The 18,302-nt window shown below is 44.1% G+C and overlaps 1 protein-coding gene across 4 annotated transcripts; it reads left to right on the top strand.

The window, feature by feature from the left end:
- The first annotated feature begins 2,207 nt into the window (after positions 1 to 2,207).
- LOC125542469 (zinc finger CCCH domain-containing protein 43-like) lies at positions 2,208 to 8,429 on the top strand. 4 transcript variants are annotated; one of them, XM_048705541.1, is made up of 5 exons: positions 2,208 to 3,239; positions 4,406 to 4,504; positions 4,681 to 4,923; positions 7,382 to 7,683; positions 7,781 to 7,921. In XM_048705541.1, the coding sequence occupies exons 1-5, from the start codon at positions 2,358 to 2,360 to the stop codon at positions 7,782 to 7,784; spliced, it is 1,530 nt and encodes a 509-aa protein (XP_048561498.1). In that variant the 5' UTR covers positions 2,208 to 2,357; the 3' UTR covers positions 7,785 to 7,921. The 4 variants fall into 4 exon arrangements, with proteins under 4 accessions (XP_048561498.1, XP_048561474.1, XP_048561490.1 ...); XM_048705517.1 differs by having other exon boundaries at positions 2,212 to 3,239; positions 7,382 to 7,702; positions 7,781 to 8,429; XM_048705526.1 differs by having other exon boundaries at positions 2,213 to 3,239; positions 4,409 to 4,504; positions 7,382 to 7,702; positions 7,781 to 8,429.
- Positions 8,430 to 18,302: the final 9,873 nt, after the last annotated feature.

An 18,302-nucleotide genomic window follows, 5' to 3' on the forward strand; every position in this document is an offset into this window, starting at 1 on the left:
TTTTCCGCTCATTCGCTACTAACTCGGAAAAAACGGATATTGTATTTTATTTTAAAAAGGTCCTAAATTGCGGATCAAAAATGTTGCAAATTCAGAAAATCTTAATTTTTGGAAAAATGTTCACAAATTTGTAATATATTTGTGTATTCCAAACAACGTTCGTGAATTAGAAGAAAGGATTGCAAATTTCAAAATGGTAGCAGACTTTAATTTGAAAAATGTTCATGAATTTGAATAAATAATCCTAAAATAAAGTCTTAAAACTAAAATTAAAAACAAAAAGATAAGGAAGAACAAAAAACAAACATGAAAAGAAAATAAAGGAGAACTCCAAAAGAAAAACTAATTAAACCGATAAAATCGTGCAATACCTTCTCAAAACTGGGAAAACCCTGTCAGCCCATTATGACTATATATGTGTTACCCTCAACCAGCGACACACACACTTATAGGCGGGCCATTAGCAATCCCATAGACGCTGGAGGCTCCAAATCTATGGGGATTAGACTTTAACTAATAATTACAACCGTGCCACAGCGGGTCCGCGTGATGCCCTTCCTGTCCCTTTGTAAAAAGGAAGAAAAAACAAAAGACCGAAGGCCATATATTAAAAGTGTCCAACCCCTATAAGGGCATCCCAAAAATCAGAAATTACAACGGGTCTTGGGATAAGATAAGTCAGGGCCATGTTCTTCCTACACATGGAGGCGACACGCGTGAGCCAAGCTCGGTGCCACGACTAGAACTCCTCATCACCACCGAAGCCAACAGGTCTTTCAATCTGCGCCCTAGAAGCAATGTTTTAAATAGCCGCGAAGCTATATAGCCTTTTCATTAGGGTGCCACTAAATGGTCCCATGTACAAATAGCCCGCTATAGCCTGCTATAACACGCTATAGCTTCGCTATAGCTGATTTTGAAGTCCACCGCTATTTGACAATAGCCCGCTATTTAAAACATTGCCTAGAAGTCGCCACGTTATGCCAGAAGGCATCCATGGCCACCGCTCGGATATAGGGCCACCTTCCCGAACAAGGAGAGGATGAGGGGACATGACCAAGATGAGTAAACACCCCAGATCTAGCTAGACAGAGGCAAAGACACCACATCTCACCAGCTCCCGGACGAAGCCAAAACTGGCTCAACATCACTGGTTGGAGAAGCAGCTAGAGGAAAAAAAAAACTCTCAACTTCGCCATCCACTCGCTTTCGAAAGAGGCCGGAGGACCATTATTGAGCACCACCGCCTGAAGGGCCAAATCAATGGACAATCAAAACCCACAACACACAATGTGCAATTGTCGGTGTCGCACAGGGGCATTATTTTCGACCATGTGTGATGTTGTAGTCCTCGGTAACCTTGTGCGATGTCTTCTTGTCGCATATGGTTGAAAAAAAAAACTGCATGTGATGACTATCATCGGTAATGGTTTTTGCACACCGGGGGTGCTAGATATTCCCCTGTGTGTGTGTGTGTGTGTGTGTGTGTGTGTGTGTGTGTGGTGAATGCTAGCTCTTCCTTTCTGCCTCTGAATTTCTACTACTTGTCATGTCCACTAGCAATGCAAAGTTCTAAGGCTGGTCATAGTGAGGAGTAACTTAGACTAGTGTCATATGCATGACACTAGTCTAAGGGCCTGTTTGGTTCCAATAAGTCATCTGACTTATAAGTCAGGTGACTTAAAATCAGTAACTTATAAGTCACGTCTGTTTGGTTGTCACCTGACTTATAAGTAATCTGAGCACACCTTTCCACCTTGTTTTTTATGTAAAGGTGGTGGGACCCATGCAAAAAGGGGTGACTTATAAGTTTTAAGTTGGGTGAAGCAACTTATGACTTATAAGTTGGGTCTGTTTGGCAAAATAAGTCACTTTTTTCACTTTTGAACTTATAAGTTGGTGACTTATTTGGAACCAAACAGGACCTAAGTTACTACCTTCATAATGCAAAGTAACATAATAGTAGTGTCATAGATGGTTTCATTTATTAGCTTGTAGACTCATCTTGTTTTGAAAAGCGCTATGTTACAGTAACATATTATGTTACTACCTCACATTAAATACTTGCCACATACGTAAAAAAATTTTGAAGTGCGCTATGTTACTAGCTAAGTTACTCCCACTATGACTAGCCTAAACAAGTTCCACTGCGTTAAAGAGAGCAGAACAAAGTGAGCATGCATGTTCACTAGCGAAGTAGCAATAATGCAAAAGCTAAAGAAGTTCCTCTGCGTTAAGGAAGTGAGTCTAAAGACATTGTATACTTTTTTCAGTTGAATGCTCCTAGACCTCATAACCAAACACAGCGAGTGTTTGTTGGTGTGTCCTCATTCTTTCTCCTCTCAATCAACGCGCCAATGGGGAACTCCGGCGAGATCAAGAAGCTAGAGTCGGAGTACCCGCGGCGGCCCGGCCAGCCCGACTCCTTCTGCTACGTCAAGTTCGGGAGCCACAGGTTCAGTTCGGAGACCGGCGAGCTCAAACAGCTGGAACCGGATTGCCCGCGGTGGCCCGGTGATCCCGGCTCCCCGATCGCCCCCTCCGCTGGTTCTGCTTCTGCCGCACCGCCCTCCTCGATGAATCTCGCCAACACGAAGGCTGGCGAGATCAAACAGCTGCAGCCGGAGTACCCGCGGTGGCCCGGCCAGCCCGACCGCTTCTACTACCTCAAGTTCGGGAGCTGCACGTCCAATTCGGAGATCGGCGAGATCAAGCAGCCGGCGCCGGAGTACCAGCCGCAGCCCAGCAAGCCGGACTGCACGATTGGCGACTCTCCGGTCGTCCCCTCCTCCGCTGGTTCTGCCACACCACCCTCCTTGCTGAATCTCGCCAATTCGGAGACCGACGAGATCAAGCAGCCCGGCGAGGTGGACTGCCCGATGAGCGACTCCTCCACCTTGTCGTCTGTAAGCATCACCACTCCTCCTCCTTCAGAAAACAAAAGAAGAATAAAGAAGAAAATCATCACCGCTCCAATGGGTGACCCGGACCCCTCCTCCGATGGCTCTTCCGCACCGCCGGCCAATTCGGAGACCCGCCAGAAGCAGCCGGAACCGGAGTACCCGCTGCGGCCCGGCAAGAGCGACTGCTCCTACTACGTCAAGTTCGGAAGCTGCCGGTACGGGATGAATTGCTGGTTCAATCATCCTCTCTACGTGCATGCTAGCCGTGGGCTTCAGCAGGATAATTGGGTTGGAAGGAACAGCAGCCGAGCATCTAATTCATCCGAGTACAAGCAGGTGCGTTCTCTCTCTGCCTCGTCAATGTCCCTGTTAGCTATCAGGATCATGAGTTCATGACCCCCTCATCTGTTATTATTCATTTACTTCCTTAGTAGTGATCTAAATGCTCTTATATTTCTTTACGGATGTAGTACATTCGATGAATGTTCATAAGCATATCAATCAGTAGGGGCCGGCAGAGCATGCATGAGAAGATGTGACCCTGCTGCACCACTTTAAAGGGATGCCAAAATTTAAACCAAAATAGTGTAATAAAGTGTACTGAATTGTAGTGCGCTTAGCATCATTTTGTCCTTTGGGATTATTTTATTTCTTTCGAGTAGACACTTGTCTCCCCGGCAAAAAAAGAAGAAGACACTTGTCTATAGTGTACTGTATTTATATTTGACGATGACACATGAATATCTGCAGGATCAACTAGATAAGTATACAATCCATAAGACTACCCTGACATATTCATTTTTTGCATACTACAAGTTGAGTCATAGGACCGAAAAGGAAGAGCTAATTAAATATCCACATATACAATTTAAGGAGTACTCCCTCCTGAAAGAAATATTAGAGCGTTTAGATCACTACAAAAACTACTTTAGTGATATAAACGCTCTTATATTTTTTTAGAGAGGGGGTACTTCAATTGGATTTGTACCCCTCAAAGTAGTTTTTTCTTAGCTGAATATAAAAGCAGCTTTGATGGACATAAGTTAACTTATCATGTATATGGAACAAATCATCAAAAGTTTAATTACCCTTTATTTTTTTAGAATGACCTTTTTCTGATTGGATTTTAGAATGACCTTTGGCATGAGACTTCCAGTAATGCGTCGACATGGGCCGAAGGCAACCCAGCCTACGTGGTTTGTGAACCAGCAACCGATATTTCCTTTGAGGCCTAAATTGCATTGCAGCCCGGCACATGACTGTTGGGGCTACCTCACGGGCCTTCATCAGTTTGCTGATGCACACATGGACTAGGGTGATTCACTAGGTCCCATATGATAGTAAGCACTACTCGCAAATTGTTTGCGGCATGATATATGTGCATCCGGGTTAGCACATTGGACTCCAACCCTGTCAGCTGGTAGAACAGGACCAAATTGTTACCTTAAAAAGTGATGTGTTATTTTGTTTAGAAAAATCTTACTTTTAATACAAACACTTTTCAGTATATTTTCGACAAAGCATGCAACTACAACCGCCATGAAGGAAAAACCAAAGTCAGGCAAGTGAAGCTGAATTTCCTTGGGCTTCCACTGCGTCCAGTAAGTCTTTCTGCAATTCGTGTTCCTGTTGTCGAGTTCCTTGTCCACCAAAGTTTTGTCGGTCTAATCATTTCTTGGTTTTCATTTATATATCCTTTCCTTGCACTGAAAATATATAATGCTTTTAACACTCCTATTTTGCATCAATTACTCTTTTTTGGGGTGAAATCCTACAGGGTACAATACTATGTTCGTACTATATGAATCACGGAACCTGCAAATTTGGCACCAACTGTAAGTTTCACCATCCAGATCCAGAATCAGAAGACGCGATTTTGAATGCTCCGCAGCGTACTACTCAAGGATCATATCAAATGAACCTTTCAACAAAGCATGTCCAACGAGCACCAACTATTGGAACATCGGAAATTATTCCAACTCAAGGAGTCAATCCATGTCCAGAATGGAGTAAATATCAGGTATACAATATTTCTTAACCTTTAGATCAATATCATACCATCACCATTCCCATCCCATTCCATTTATGGAATTAATATATGTAAGATAGAATTTGAGGAATTGATCAACCCTGATAAGAAATAAAAAAGATAAAAATAAATCATACAAAGAAATAATTATTGGAAAGGTTGAACCCTGATTTTAAACTGAAAGTACTAAAAAGCGCAGTACTCCCTCAGACCGATATTACCTATCGCAGATTTAGTACAAGTTTGTATTAAAGTTGTACTAAAGCTGCGACAAGTAATATGGACCGGTGGGAGTAACATTTTTCCTAAATTGCGTATTTCTCCAGATTGCAAAGTTTAGTCTTTGTATTGCACAATTTCAAATGACTAAGATTCACAAAAATATCAGGTGGCCAAGAATTAGCAAAACTGAAACAATATTTGATATTCAAAACATTTTGTTCTGCTTCTTGGAAATTGGATTCTTATTATTGTTTGAAGTGATTCAGATTTTGCTACATGATATTAGCCCCAAAAAGAAGGGACAATTACAGATTATATTTCTATGGCAAAATTTAATTTTTTTTGGGGGGTAGGTAGACATACATTCAACCTAACATGTACCAAATTTCCAATTTAAATTCAATGTACATAAGGCGGAGCAAAAATGACAATTCTTACTCCAAAAATAATTCATTGACATTTGTCTTGTACTAGCATTAGTAGAAAACGGAGCTTTAAAACCGGTTCGTAAGGGCCTTTAGTGCCGGTTCCATAACCGGCACTAATTGGTGGGCACTAAAGCCCCCCCCCCCTTTAGTACCGGTTCGGCACGAACCGGCGCTAAAGTGCCACCACGTGGCGTGAGCTCGCGCCCTGGTATGGGAGACCTTTAGTACCGGTTGGTGTTACCAACCGGTACTAAAGGTTTTTTTTTGAATTTTTTTTTGAAAATTTTGGAATTTTTTTTTTGATTTTTTGATTTTTATTTTTTATGAATTATTTGGTGATATAGTCTCTAATCACCTCTCTTAACTGCTCAAGTGTGGATCACTCATTCCAAATCATCTAACTTCCCGACCGGTCACCCATCCCTCTCACTACTCCAGCCCGAGCACGCTTAACTTTCGGGTTCTACTCTCCTTCGTTTCCAAGTCTGCAGTTGTTGTTTTCCTGACAATAGTAAGATGCCAATCCTATTAACCCTCAGGAGTTTAGCTTGAGCATGAAGTCACACATTTCACTGTTTGAGTTTGAAACTATTATTCTAAAAAACAGTAATTATTTAGTAACACTAATATTTCTTGAATAAGTTTGACCACAGTTTGACCACGGTTTGACCAGATTTGACCAAAATTCAAAAAATTGAAATAATTATTTAGTAACACTAATATTCTTGAATAATTATGTAGTAACATTAATACTTCTTGAATAAGTAGTTTGACCAGATTTAACTAAAAAAACTTAAATATGACCATATCTTTTTTTCCTTTTGGAATATGAGGATTCTAAAAAATTGGATGCGGATTTTCGTGCTGAATTTTTTGATATATTATACGTTTATTTCCGACATCGTATGCAAAAGTTATAGCCGTTTTACATTTTCCCTACACTTTTTGCAAAACATGTCCAAATTTAAGTTTTCAAATTTTCCTAACTAGTAGATGTAGTAATATAACTACCTCTCGAAGGATTTATTTTTTGAAGTTTTTATCATTTTCTTTTGATTTTTTTTAGAACTGAAATGGCGACACACGGGGGGGGGGGGGGGTGGGGGGGGGGGGGGGGGGGTGTTGAAAATTGCCCTATAGTGCTGGTTTGTGTCACAAACCGGTACTATAGGTTAGACCCCTTTAGTACCGGTTCGTGGCACAAACCGACACTAAAGGTTAGCCCTTTAGTACCGGTTTGTGCCATGAACTGGTACTAAAGGAGATCGTGGGGCCCCAACCTGACGCCAGCCTACCATCACGCCTTTAGTACCGGTTCGTGGCACGAATCGGTACTAAAGGTTCAACACGAACCGGCATTAATGCATAGTCGTTCGAACCGGCACTAATGGTACCATTAGTGATGGCTCAAATTCAAACCGGCACTAATGTGCTTCATGTTTGACCCTTTTTCTACTAGTGTAGCCCTGCAATATTTATTGTTCCTCTGCCGTAGTACAAGTGGACCATACAAATAGAGTGTGTCGGTGAAACCGCTCTCATAAGTTACTTAATGTAGATACTAACCTTCCTGCCCCCCTTCATATCCTAACACAAATACATAGAGAACACCAAATAAAAAACTCATAGTACACATGGATGGTTCTGATCTCAATTATCTTCTTCATTTCTCTCTAGATTAAACATCATCAAATCTTATAGTAGTGTTACATATTCCACTTATAGGATCCGCAAGTTAGCAAGTGATATATAAGAGCTTGAAGTTTAGTTTGTAACTATATGAAATTGTGTAATTGTAGATGGATGAAAACAAGCAAGGAAAATCAGATTGGGATCCTTTCACTACTAAAGTTTTTTGTGATATTTGTACCGATGAGGTTTTATCTGGAAATCGACCAACCGACCATTTGAGTGGTATTGGGTATACGAACTTATGCGCTAAGTTTAATGAAAAAACAAAAAAAGTCTACAATCACAAGCAATTTGAAAGTAAGTGGGAGTCATTGAAGAAAGACTACCAGACATGGAAGGCATTGATGGAGAGTGAAGTTGATCTATGGCAGGGTACTAAAATGAATACAATATCTGCAAGTCTAGAATGGTGGGCAAAAATGATGGAGGTGTAACTTCCTTTCCATTTACGGCTTCCCGTATATCTGTTTTTACTCAAACATATTGTCCTTTCATATTTTATTCAGGTAATGCCAGATTGCGGAGAGTTCTGTTTTGCGCCACTCGAGAATGTTAATCTTTTAAATATAATGTTCGAGGATATGGTGGATTTATGTTCAACATCACCTGAAACTAATTTGGCAGTCAATACAACTATCAGAAGTGAGCAAGGTGCTGGTGATGGAAATGATGCAGGCATCATTGATAAGTATGTTAATGAACAATCTAAAGAGGCAATGCTACAACAATCTTCTAAAAAAGAACCCAACTTGACGAAACTCAAGACAAATTACGTGCCTGCAGAACTCAATGATCTTGTTAACTTTGAAGAAAATCTGAGCCCAAGCAATTTGGCAACATCTATGAGGATCGATCGAGTAGGAAGCAATATTTCTGAGATCATGGAGTTGGTTGTAGGTGCTGGAGCTGAGGAGGGAAGTGATGAACATTTCATTGCTACTCAATTATTTATTAGAGCTGAACATCGAGAAATGTTTCTTACTCTAAAGACCCCTCGAGGAAGACTTAGGTGGCTTAAAAAGATGTGCCAACTGAAGGATCCTACTTCAAGTGTAGCTGATGTTTATTCGGTAAACTAATTTGAGTTGTTGTTATCATGAGACCGTTTAAAAGTAATGTACTGATTTAATGCTATTTTATTTTATGAACTTGCTAGTTTTTGATGTAGTTTCTAAACTCACTTTTGATTTCGTGTGACTGCATTGAGCTCTTACTGTGATTCATCATATCACGTGTCCCTCCAATCTCTTCGGCAAAAGAGAAAATGTCCTGATCTCTTAATTTATCCAATGCCCTATTAAATATGTTCTCTAGAATGTACCTCTAACTAAACCGCAGCTTGAAGGGGACCTGCTGCAGCCATCAACCTCTAATGCATCCTTTCAGAAGATCGCACCCTGATATATCTCCAATGTATATATTTTTCCAGATACTTTTGCTATTTTTTTCATCTCTAGTTTGCTTGATTTGAATGAAAACAAATCTGGACCGACGTTGTTTTTAGCAGAACTATCATTATGTTGTATTTTGTGCAGACATAAAACTGCTCGGAATTGGACGGAGATTTTTGGAGATTTTGCTGAAATATATAATGTTTGCAGCGAAGAAGGACCAGAGGGGGGCCACCAGGTCGCCACACGGCCTGGTGGCGTGCCCCCCCCCCCTCCCCACAGGGGGCACCACATGACCATGTAGGCCCCCTGGCCACTCCCATGCAATGTCGGCAACACCGTCGCCTCCGTCCGCTAGGAGGGGTAGAACAGAAGTACAACCAGCTGGATCCATGCATGCAGTGGATGGGGAAGGACACGTCGTAGCCAGGGGGAGGAGAGTCGTCACCGCTCGATTTGGCCGAAACCTACGTCCCTCGTACGGCACATGAGCACGCAGGAGGCCGCCGCTCCCACACAGCCTGCCCACGTCGTCGCCAGGAGCACCCGCCGTCCTGTCGCAGAACCCTGTGTCATCCCATCGCCGCCGCTCAACCGGCCACCCCGCGCCAGTCGCTGGTGTTGAGCGGAAGGGGGGGGAGGATGGTATGACAACGAGCTAGGGTTCCCGCTAGTTGCTCGCGGGCGCGATGCGAGAAGGAAAGAGGAAAGGGTCTACTTGGAGCTTTTTTGAGTAAATTGCAAAAGACCACCATAATTATGGACCTTAAATAAAAAAAACACCACCATTCGGTTTTCTTTTGCAAAAGTCCACCGCCATTGTACCGATAGTTTACGAAAAATGACGGTTGGATGATTAGATCAGTTTAATGATAAATCTGACAGACGGGTCCCACTGTCAGATGCCACATGGCCAGGAAAAATGGATGGCAGAGCCTAACGTTAAGCGATCGGTCAACCTCTGATCCACGTCCTTGGCATTTTGCCAAACACATAGCAGGGGCACCAGGTTGGCAGCCCGGTGCACGCCCCCGGCCACCCTCCTCCGGCAGCCACCACCCAGCTTGCCACAACCATCTTGGCCCACGCCGCACTGCCGCCCTGAGCTTGCGCCTCTCATGTTGCTCTCACCGCCACAAATAACCGCTGCCCCAACGGTGCGTACTGCTGTTACTCGCTACCTCTGCTTGTGCTCTTCGTACGTCCAACCTCAACGGCTCACTCAGGGAGACCTCGGTCGTGCTCTCGACCTCCTCAGCGAGCCCCGGCACGCACCGGAAACGCACCTAGCACGGCGTCGACATTCCGACGCGGCTCTCCTCCCCACTACGCTCCTAGGCTCTCGGGTCTTCGTGCCATCCATAGCTATCACAATCGCTCCTCCGTTCTTCTCTCCTTTTATTTCATTTTGTTTAAATGATACGTGGATCCAACATGTCAGCTCGGTTAGACAATAACATCCGTTTTTTCAGGAACCTTACCAAGTGCCATATCAGCAAAAATGTGGTCCCCCGGTCAGATTCAGTATCAATAACTGTTTATTCGTGTTATTACTTATTAGTGCTTTCTGCAAACTGTCACCAAGAAATTGGATGTTTTTTTTTGCAGAAATAAATATAAACCGATGGTTTTTGATTTAGGATACATAGATGTGATGGTCTTCTGAAATTTACTCGCTTTTGTTCAACTCGCCTTATATACCATCCACCCTGAACGATTGGCCGCTGTACGTCATCTGTTTCACCAGCATCCAAAATACCACCGTAGCTGCCGACATTGATCGCGCGAAATCAAAGAAAGACAACAAAAAGGAGCGCACGCATGTCAAACACTAACTTTCTCTGAACTACCAACCTTTATCTCTGAACTAATTAGATTTGAGAGGTATGTCAGAGGCTAACCTTCATCATTTTGTTGGGGCGATTCTTCAGCGTCTCCTCTTGGTCCTTGATGAGACCAGAGAATCGCTGAACCCCCTTGTTCTTCAAACCAACAGTTTTCTGTAAGTGCAGCATTTTAAAGTGCGATGTGGTCGACTCGGGCTTGTGAAAATATCCTCCTTTTCAAAAAAAAATTACTTTCGCGTTCTAGGAAGTCTATCCATTCCAAAGACTCCAGGCATATCTGTTGTGGAGCTCCAGAACAATCTTGAAGGCTGGATGTACATTTGTTGGTAGGCGTCAATGTTTTCGCGTTCTTTTGGTGGCCATGGGGAAAAGGAAGGCGCCTTGTTCCCGCATAAAGCAATGGACAAGCCTGTTGGATATACTTCTGCACACCATTGGCATTCGAGCTTGTCAGACAATACCATTCCAGTTCCATTAGCATCCATGAACTGATCGATAGTATGGATGCTAATGTCCTATAAATTTGATTAAAATTTAACTTTAAAAGAATCAAACACGCTCTATATTTTGAGATGCATGGAGTACTTGTTTGCTGTATAAACAAACACATTAAGCACGGGATCAACATTCAGCAATGGTCAATCAAAAAGAAGCACAATACATATATAGATCTGCAAATCAACAACATTTATTCGTAGCTAGTATTACAAAAGAGCAAACAAACATTCAGACGAGCTAATTAATCTAGAGTAAACATATATAGAACCGAGCTCAGCTCACTACGACAATGGCTATTTTGCAGAAGAAGACAAGACACGCCATCGGTCCCGGCATCGGTGGGATGCTTCTCGACGTTGTTGTTTATCTGTTTGGTGACTTGGGAGCCTGCTTCACACCAAACCAGCATGCAGACGTCGTATTTGCCTGGAAATATCCAAGCGTTCCTTACGCAGTACTCCGAGTACGTCATCTCATGCGTCACGCCGCGCATCGTCCTCACATGTCGACGGCTCCTCCTCTTTTGCTTCTCCTCCTTGTGTCTACATCGCCCCCTTCGACGCCCCAAGCTGGACGGCGGTGGCCTCTTGTCGATGCTTCTGGTTGACGAGGTGGCCTTGACACTTTTGCATGCAGGCATCATGGTCCTTACTGTTATGACAGACCTTGAAGCAGTCAGGGACCGCACCCACCACGGTTGTCAGCCCAAGCTGGACCTCGACGGTGGCGGCCTACTGCCGATGCTTGTTGTTGATGAGGCGGCCGTACTGTTGACACCAATGCATGCAGGCATTGTAGCGGTTGCTGCCTCACATCTCCGCCGCCGGTACCTCCCTCTCCCTCACCTTCCTCACCGCCACCACAGTGCGCAACCGGGCGAACCCTGGCCGCCGCCGGCGGCGGGGTCTCCTTCATCTCCTGTGTGCCAGCTTGTCGCGGGCGGGTACGGAGCATTTGGAGGTCGTGCTGCTGCGGGGCATCACTGCACAGTTGCACTCCGGCGTGGTTGCGCAATGGCAGTGCATCGGTCGTGTGACAGGCCGCGGAGGGCGACACCGGGCAGTGGCGGCCGCGTCTGGTTCCAGCCGACTTCGCCGGATCTAGGCCATGGCAGGCATGTGAGGCACGCCAGCGGCTGGCGGGGTTACTGCTGGTTGACGGCCTGGCCTTCTCTCATCGGCACACGCGGCTCAGACGAGGGCCCCTCCGGCGGTGTGCTAGGTCGTGGCAGAGCTCCCGTCCTTCGTGGAGGCTAGCCCGATTTGGTTCTGCCAAATCTTGGCCCTAGCATTCTTGTTCTGCCAAGTGATCTTTCTGCCGAATGTGGACCTCTCTGATCTGGTAGCTGACGAGTTCGGGTTTTCCCAGTCAGAGATCTATATGGATTGGCGGATGTCGTCCCTGATATCTACTCCCTCCGTTCTAATTTACTCGTCGTGGTTTTAGTTCAAATTTGAACTAACTAAAACCACGACGAGTAAATCGGAACGGAGGAAGTAGATCGCAAAACTCCGGCCACGCGCGCTCTTCTTATCAGCCAAACACGGCCTTAGGAGGGAGCAGCGTGAAGCTTCGCTCTGTTACCGGTGTCATGGGACACGTCTAAGTGAAAATTCCCAAGGCATTGATAGAGATGGAGAAAGTCATGGCGGCTACGATTGGAGGTCTTGAAGCTTCGGTGGAAGGGTATATTGGATGTGATGAAGTTTGTGTGCCAGATGTATGGTAACTTGTTTCAGCAGCCTCGGCAAGCAGGGGGCGGCTGCATTGGAGCACTACAAGAAATCTGTTAATACATGACAGTTCTTGTCCGTCACAAACGAGGGGAAAACTGTCATGCGTGGCCATGCATGACGGATTTGAATTCCGTCATGTATATCGCGTCATAATTTGACATCAAGCCGTCCATGACGGTTCTCGACCGTCAAGGATTAGCCCGAGGCCCGCGCAGCCCAAACCAGGCCCTAACCTTCGTGACAGAAAAGACCGTCATGGATCGATGCCACATAGGATTTCTAAATCATAAATTGGAATGACGTGGCTGCCTACGTGGGAATTATTTTATCATCATGGATTTAGGCACAATTTTAATTTAGTCCCATTGTCTGTTTCTTTCCACCCAAGTTTCACCAACACATTTTTTAGCATAACTTGTTAAAAAGATCATAATGCCAACTTTCACCAAAGACAAGTATTTCCAAAATCTCATAGATACATACATGAATTAATATGCGTCCACCCACAGGTATCTACAACATTTGCAATTCACAAAATTCTCCATGAAATAATAATTTACAACATAGATTTAAAAAATATATCACACAACAAGATTAGGACATAGTAGAATCCAGGTTACATAGACAGAACATACAAACTATTGAGGTTTTTATTATAGGTCTTCCCGTCAGCCCTCTTGATGGCAATTATCACGTCATAACAGATTGTGATGGGCAGCAACGAGTAGCCCGCTACCCAATCATACCTAGCATATTTACAAAACAACAGATATTGGTCAAAATGGATAGATAATAAGAAAATTGCAAAAAAAGTGAAAAATGGATTACATGCTGTCCAAAAATTGTAAATCTTATAGTGCCTACAAATGAGGATAACATAGTATCTACAACATATATGTTTCATTTATATCCAAATTAATTAAAACAGCCAAGTTACAGGTAAAAAAATGAAGTGTTAAGTACTTGTGCATAGCATCCAAACAAGAAACAAAAATGAAGTGTTGATACTTGACGGCTAAAGCTTAGATGAAAAAATATATAGTGAAAATAAATCAAAAAGCTACAAAGAGACAGTACCGGACATATATAAGAATGTAAAAATTTAGCCCAAGGATACAGTTGTCAAGCATCCAGCTGAAGAATTAGTATTTGACAGGAACAATAATATATTGACAAATGGAGATGCTAAATTAGCAGCAGCCATGAGTTGACACGTTTCTCAGCAACCAGGACACTGCAATCCATAGCAGAAGGATTACATGCAGACCAGAATAAGAACACCAACTTTTCAACATAAAAGCTTACAAAAAGGAAGACATCAAGTTTCATCAGGAATACCACTACAGGAAAACTCATATGACTGGAAATTATGAATTAGTTCTCCAACAAGAGTTGATGTTTGGAACATCTGTCATTTGGTGCAGAAAAAATAAAACTACATTATCTGTGTGTACATCTAAATCGCAAAGATTCAGATTGTTACAATATTTCATTATTTTATTGTTTCAATCATGTCTAACGGAGCAGCTTGTTCAATGGTAATCTTGTGCCTCTCCCTCTCGCTCAGGGAGCAGCTTATTCAGTGGGTTAACTCGTATGCTTAGCTTTCTTCCATCTACAAAAGCTGGAAGGGAGAAGGAGAAGCACACAAGTTAACCACCGAAAAAGTAATAACCTATGAAAAAAAAGAAGTAAACAAAGTAAAATTAGGTACTGCAAGCCTCACTATTTAAAAAGATGTTCTTCACAGAAATGCATTACATATTTTGTTTGAAACCAGTCTATGAATGCAGAATAAATGCAGGGGATCGGTTTCTCAATAGCAAGGCAAGATTGAATTGGCAGCAGTACCTAATTTTGTTTCTAGTTAATAATTAGCATCAATAAGCTCATTAAGGTCTATGATGAGCCAAACAACCAGCACTAGTTGGAATAAACAAACAAAGATGTTACCCTGCTATTGACAAATTGATAAAAAAGGCAAACAAGCCAGCTAGAAATGGAGCAATCATGTAGATTCAATCTGGAGCAAAATATTCACTTCCATGCAAGAACTAGCAGTTCAACCTTCAGCAATAATCACACATCAACAGGAGGACATTAACCTCTTGTGGTTCTGACGACTAAGATATAAGATAGCTAAAGAAAATGAAGATGGAAAATCTGTCTATTCTTTTAGATTCGTAAGAAAACTTTGTAGCAATGTAAATTCTAGTAACATGCGACTGGCTGCCCTGGTCAAAATCTTCACACCTAGTCACAGCAATATTAGTTTCTTTCTTCCAACTGAAAAATAGTTCATATCTGAAAAATCGAACATAGAAGAGGCTATCGCAAGATATGAAGTGCTAAGCAACATCATGGACAAAAATTACAGAGAGGACAACCTCATGTACGACCTTGTTGAGACAAGGTCCCTCGTGTACGACCTAGTTAGGACAACCTCGTCGGCATGCACAAAAAAAATTGTGGAACATAGGGGATGGGGAGAAGCAAAGCCTCACCAGATCTTGAGGGGCACGAGGAGAGGTGTCGTGGGAGTCGTGGGGTTGCTGGTGAGATCCAGGAGGACGCCATTGGCACACGGGCATCGCCAAGATCCCAAGGTCAGCTCGCCGTAGGACGTCACCATCCTCCCGCATCTGCTGCTGCTCGGGGCCGTCCTCTTGTCCTGCACGTTTCGTCCTCCCCTGACCGGCCAAGGACGCGGTGGTCATCGTCGTGGTAGTTGATGGTGCAGTGGTTTTCTAGATCTAGAAAGAGGTAATAGATGTTAGGGAATAGAGTGGCGGCAGTTGACGGTGCGGTGGTCATCGTCCTGCCTCTAGGAGAGGGGAGGGAGGGCCGGCGGCGATCTATGGGAAGAGGGAGGCGATGAGATCTTAGGTGGCGGCGCTGTGTGGGGAACGATGGGGAAGTAGGAGGGGGCTGCGCAGGAGGGAGAGAGGAGGGGGCGGCGAGGAGGGTTAGGGTTAGGCTTTTATACGGGAAAATGTCAGGCGGGCTGTAGCGGGCTTTGGCGGGCTTGCGGGATTGTACTACTCTATCTATGACAGTTTCTGAAAACGTCACCCGAAATCCGTCATGTATTAACAGATTTCTTGTAGTGGAGGACTGCATTTTTGCTGTTGCTCCTTGAGTAACAAGTCTCGATTTCCAAGATGAAAACCCAAGGTCTGACCTTTATTGATTGTACCTGGCAATCGCCTTGTTGAAGGCGTTGTTTTGGGTGAACTCGAACTTTCTCCGGGGTGAAAGCCCAAGATATTCAATCGGGCAACGACAACGCTTGTGTATTGTTTCTTCTTTGGAGGAGTTGCTTTTGGAGAACCTCCAAAAGTGTTGCTGCTGCTAGTAGCTGTTCACCATGGCGTTTTTTTTCCTTTTTATGTTCTTTTTATTTTGTTTTTAGCTGTGTGTATCATTGTTGGCTTTGGACACCTTATTGGTACAGAGGCCGGATGTAATTGTTATCTTCGCAATATTAATATATTCCCTATGTCGAAAAAAATACTAGGGTGACGAGGAAGTGGCTTCCTCCGCATAAAAGAAAACAACAAGTTGCTCTGCGTACTACATGCATGCATATGACCTAGCCCCGTGATTGACCCCATTACTAGCATGGTTCGCTCATGAGATGTTTCAACGCTTCTCCAACATCGATGAGGGAGGGATGATGACGGCGGCGCCCCTTCATGTGGAGAGGCTCTAGCACTAGCAGAGGATCTATCTCTGCAAAATATGCGCATTGCATCGGAATTTAAGCGAATTGTTGAAAATATTTCTCAAGGAACTGGAGGAATGTATGGTTTAATCATAAAGTAGATAATAGCTCGGAAGTCAGAGATCACCAGTTGCAGCTACACTGCTATACTAGATCGAAAAGAAAGGAACCATGAATTGGTCAACGTTCAGTTCATGGCGACGCAATCCGAACGCGCGGACTGATGAGCTAAGATGAACTGATCGACTCACACACAGTATGGATGTGCCGGCCGTTATTTTATGCGAAAAAAAGAGAAGAAACGAGCTAAGCTCACCTAGGACAAAGACACTGGGTTTCTCAGCTTAAAACGCAGGTAGAAGTCATGCTTGTCTTCATCGTCGTCATCGGTCCCTAGATGGTGGCGGCCTCCTCTTGAAGTCTCCATGCTACTCCTTGTCGTTGATCTTCACACGAACTCATGCAGTCTTTGAATTTGGTTGCATCCTCCCAAAATAAGGGCATGCACTTCCTCTGGCACTGCTTATTGGAATTGGGCGCATGCTGCACTTGTTCTGCCGACTTGGTATAGTCCCAAGCTGGACCTGGACGGCGGCAGCCTCTTGTCTATGCTTCTGGTTGACGAGGTGGCCTTTACACTTTTGCATGCAGGCATCGTGGTCCTTACTCTTATGACAGGCGGCGAAGCAGTCAGGGACCACACCCGCCACCATCGTCGCCGCAAGCTGGACCTCTACAGGGGCGGCCTGCTGGCGATGCTTCTGGTAGATGAAGCGGACATACTGTTGACACCAATACATAGAGGCATTGTAGTGGTTGCTGCCATGACAGACCGTGTAGCAGTCCCGGCCGAGAGGAGAGGTTTAGCACCATGGTTCAGCCGAACCTACGGTCAGAGCCGTCCGATCTAGCATAACTCACATGTGGATCCGAGTCCGGTCAAGATTCAAATTTCTCTTATCTTGTACTATCATTCTTAATACGTCTCTCCATTAGCGATGCCTAGGCTTAGGGGCTCTATATTTTTTTTGGGCATGATGGGCTGGAACACCTTCCCATGCTACTGTAGCACAGGAGCCAAGCACGAGAAGTACAAAAATAATTCTATGCCAGGCTTGTGGGAACTGTCTTTTGATGGAAGCAATGTTCAGTAAAAACTGTATGCCACATCTACATTGAGAGAAGCCTGAATATTGCTATTTGAAGAACAAACTTTTCACTTACTACTACGAGTCTATTCCATAGTTGCCAGAAATCCGGGTCGCCCGGGTCGAGGAACGGGGTCGAGGGTCGCGGGTCGACACCCCTCCGGAACGAGGTTCGACGAGGGATATACATCTTCGGGACGCTAATCTGGAACGCGGGTTGCGATCCAAAGGTTTTTGGGTCGATGACCCTGCTGGTACGATGCATGGATGCCATGGAGGAAAGAAAGATCTTTACGATCTGCAACTATGTATTTCCCAATATTAAGGAGGGAAAGAAACGCAAAGTTCTAGTGAAGCTCGAGCTTTCCGGTACCCACTATCCCAACCATAAAAATCTACCGAGATGTGTGCCTAGTTTTTGATGGCCGCAGAACATTTGCAGTAACACTGTCTGGGGTTTGACTCGGTGCCGACAGAGTGGCTGGTGCTAGGCGATAGGTGCGACATCCATCCTGGACCACATGGACCTAGCTGTGTGCAATATGCACATATTCTCTCCAAAATTGCGTGCAGCGGGTGAGACATGATGTGATATCAGAGAGAGGAGAGGGTAGGAGAGATAACTTTTTTGTTGTGAGCACGTGAGGAGAGAAGTGAGAAAAGGCACAAGGGAGAGAGCGTGTA

This window comes from Triticum urartu, chromosome 1 (assembly GCF_003073215.2).
Source record: "Triticum urartu cultivar G1812 chromosome 1, Tu2.1, whole genome shotgun sequence".
Classification (NCBI taxonomy): Eukaryota; Viridiplantae; Streptophyta; class Magnoliopsida; order Poales; family Poaceae; genus Triticum; species Triticum urartu.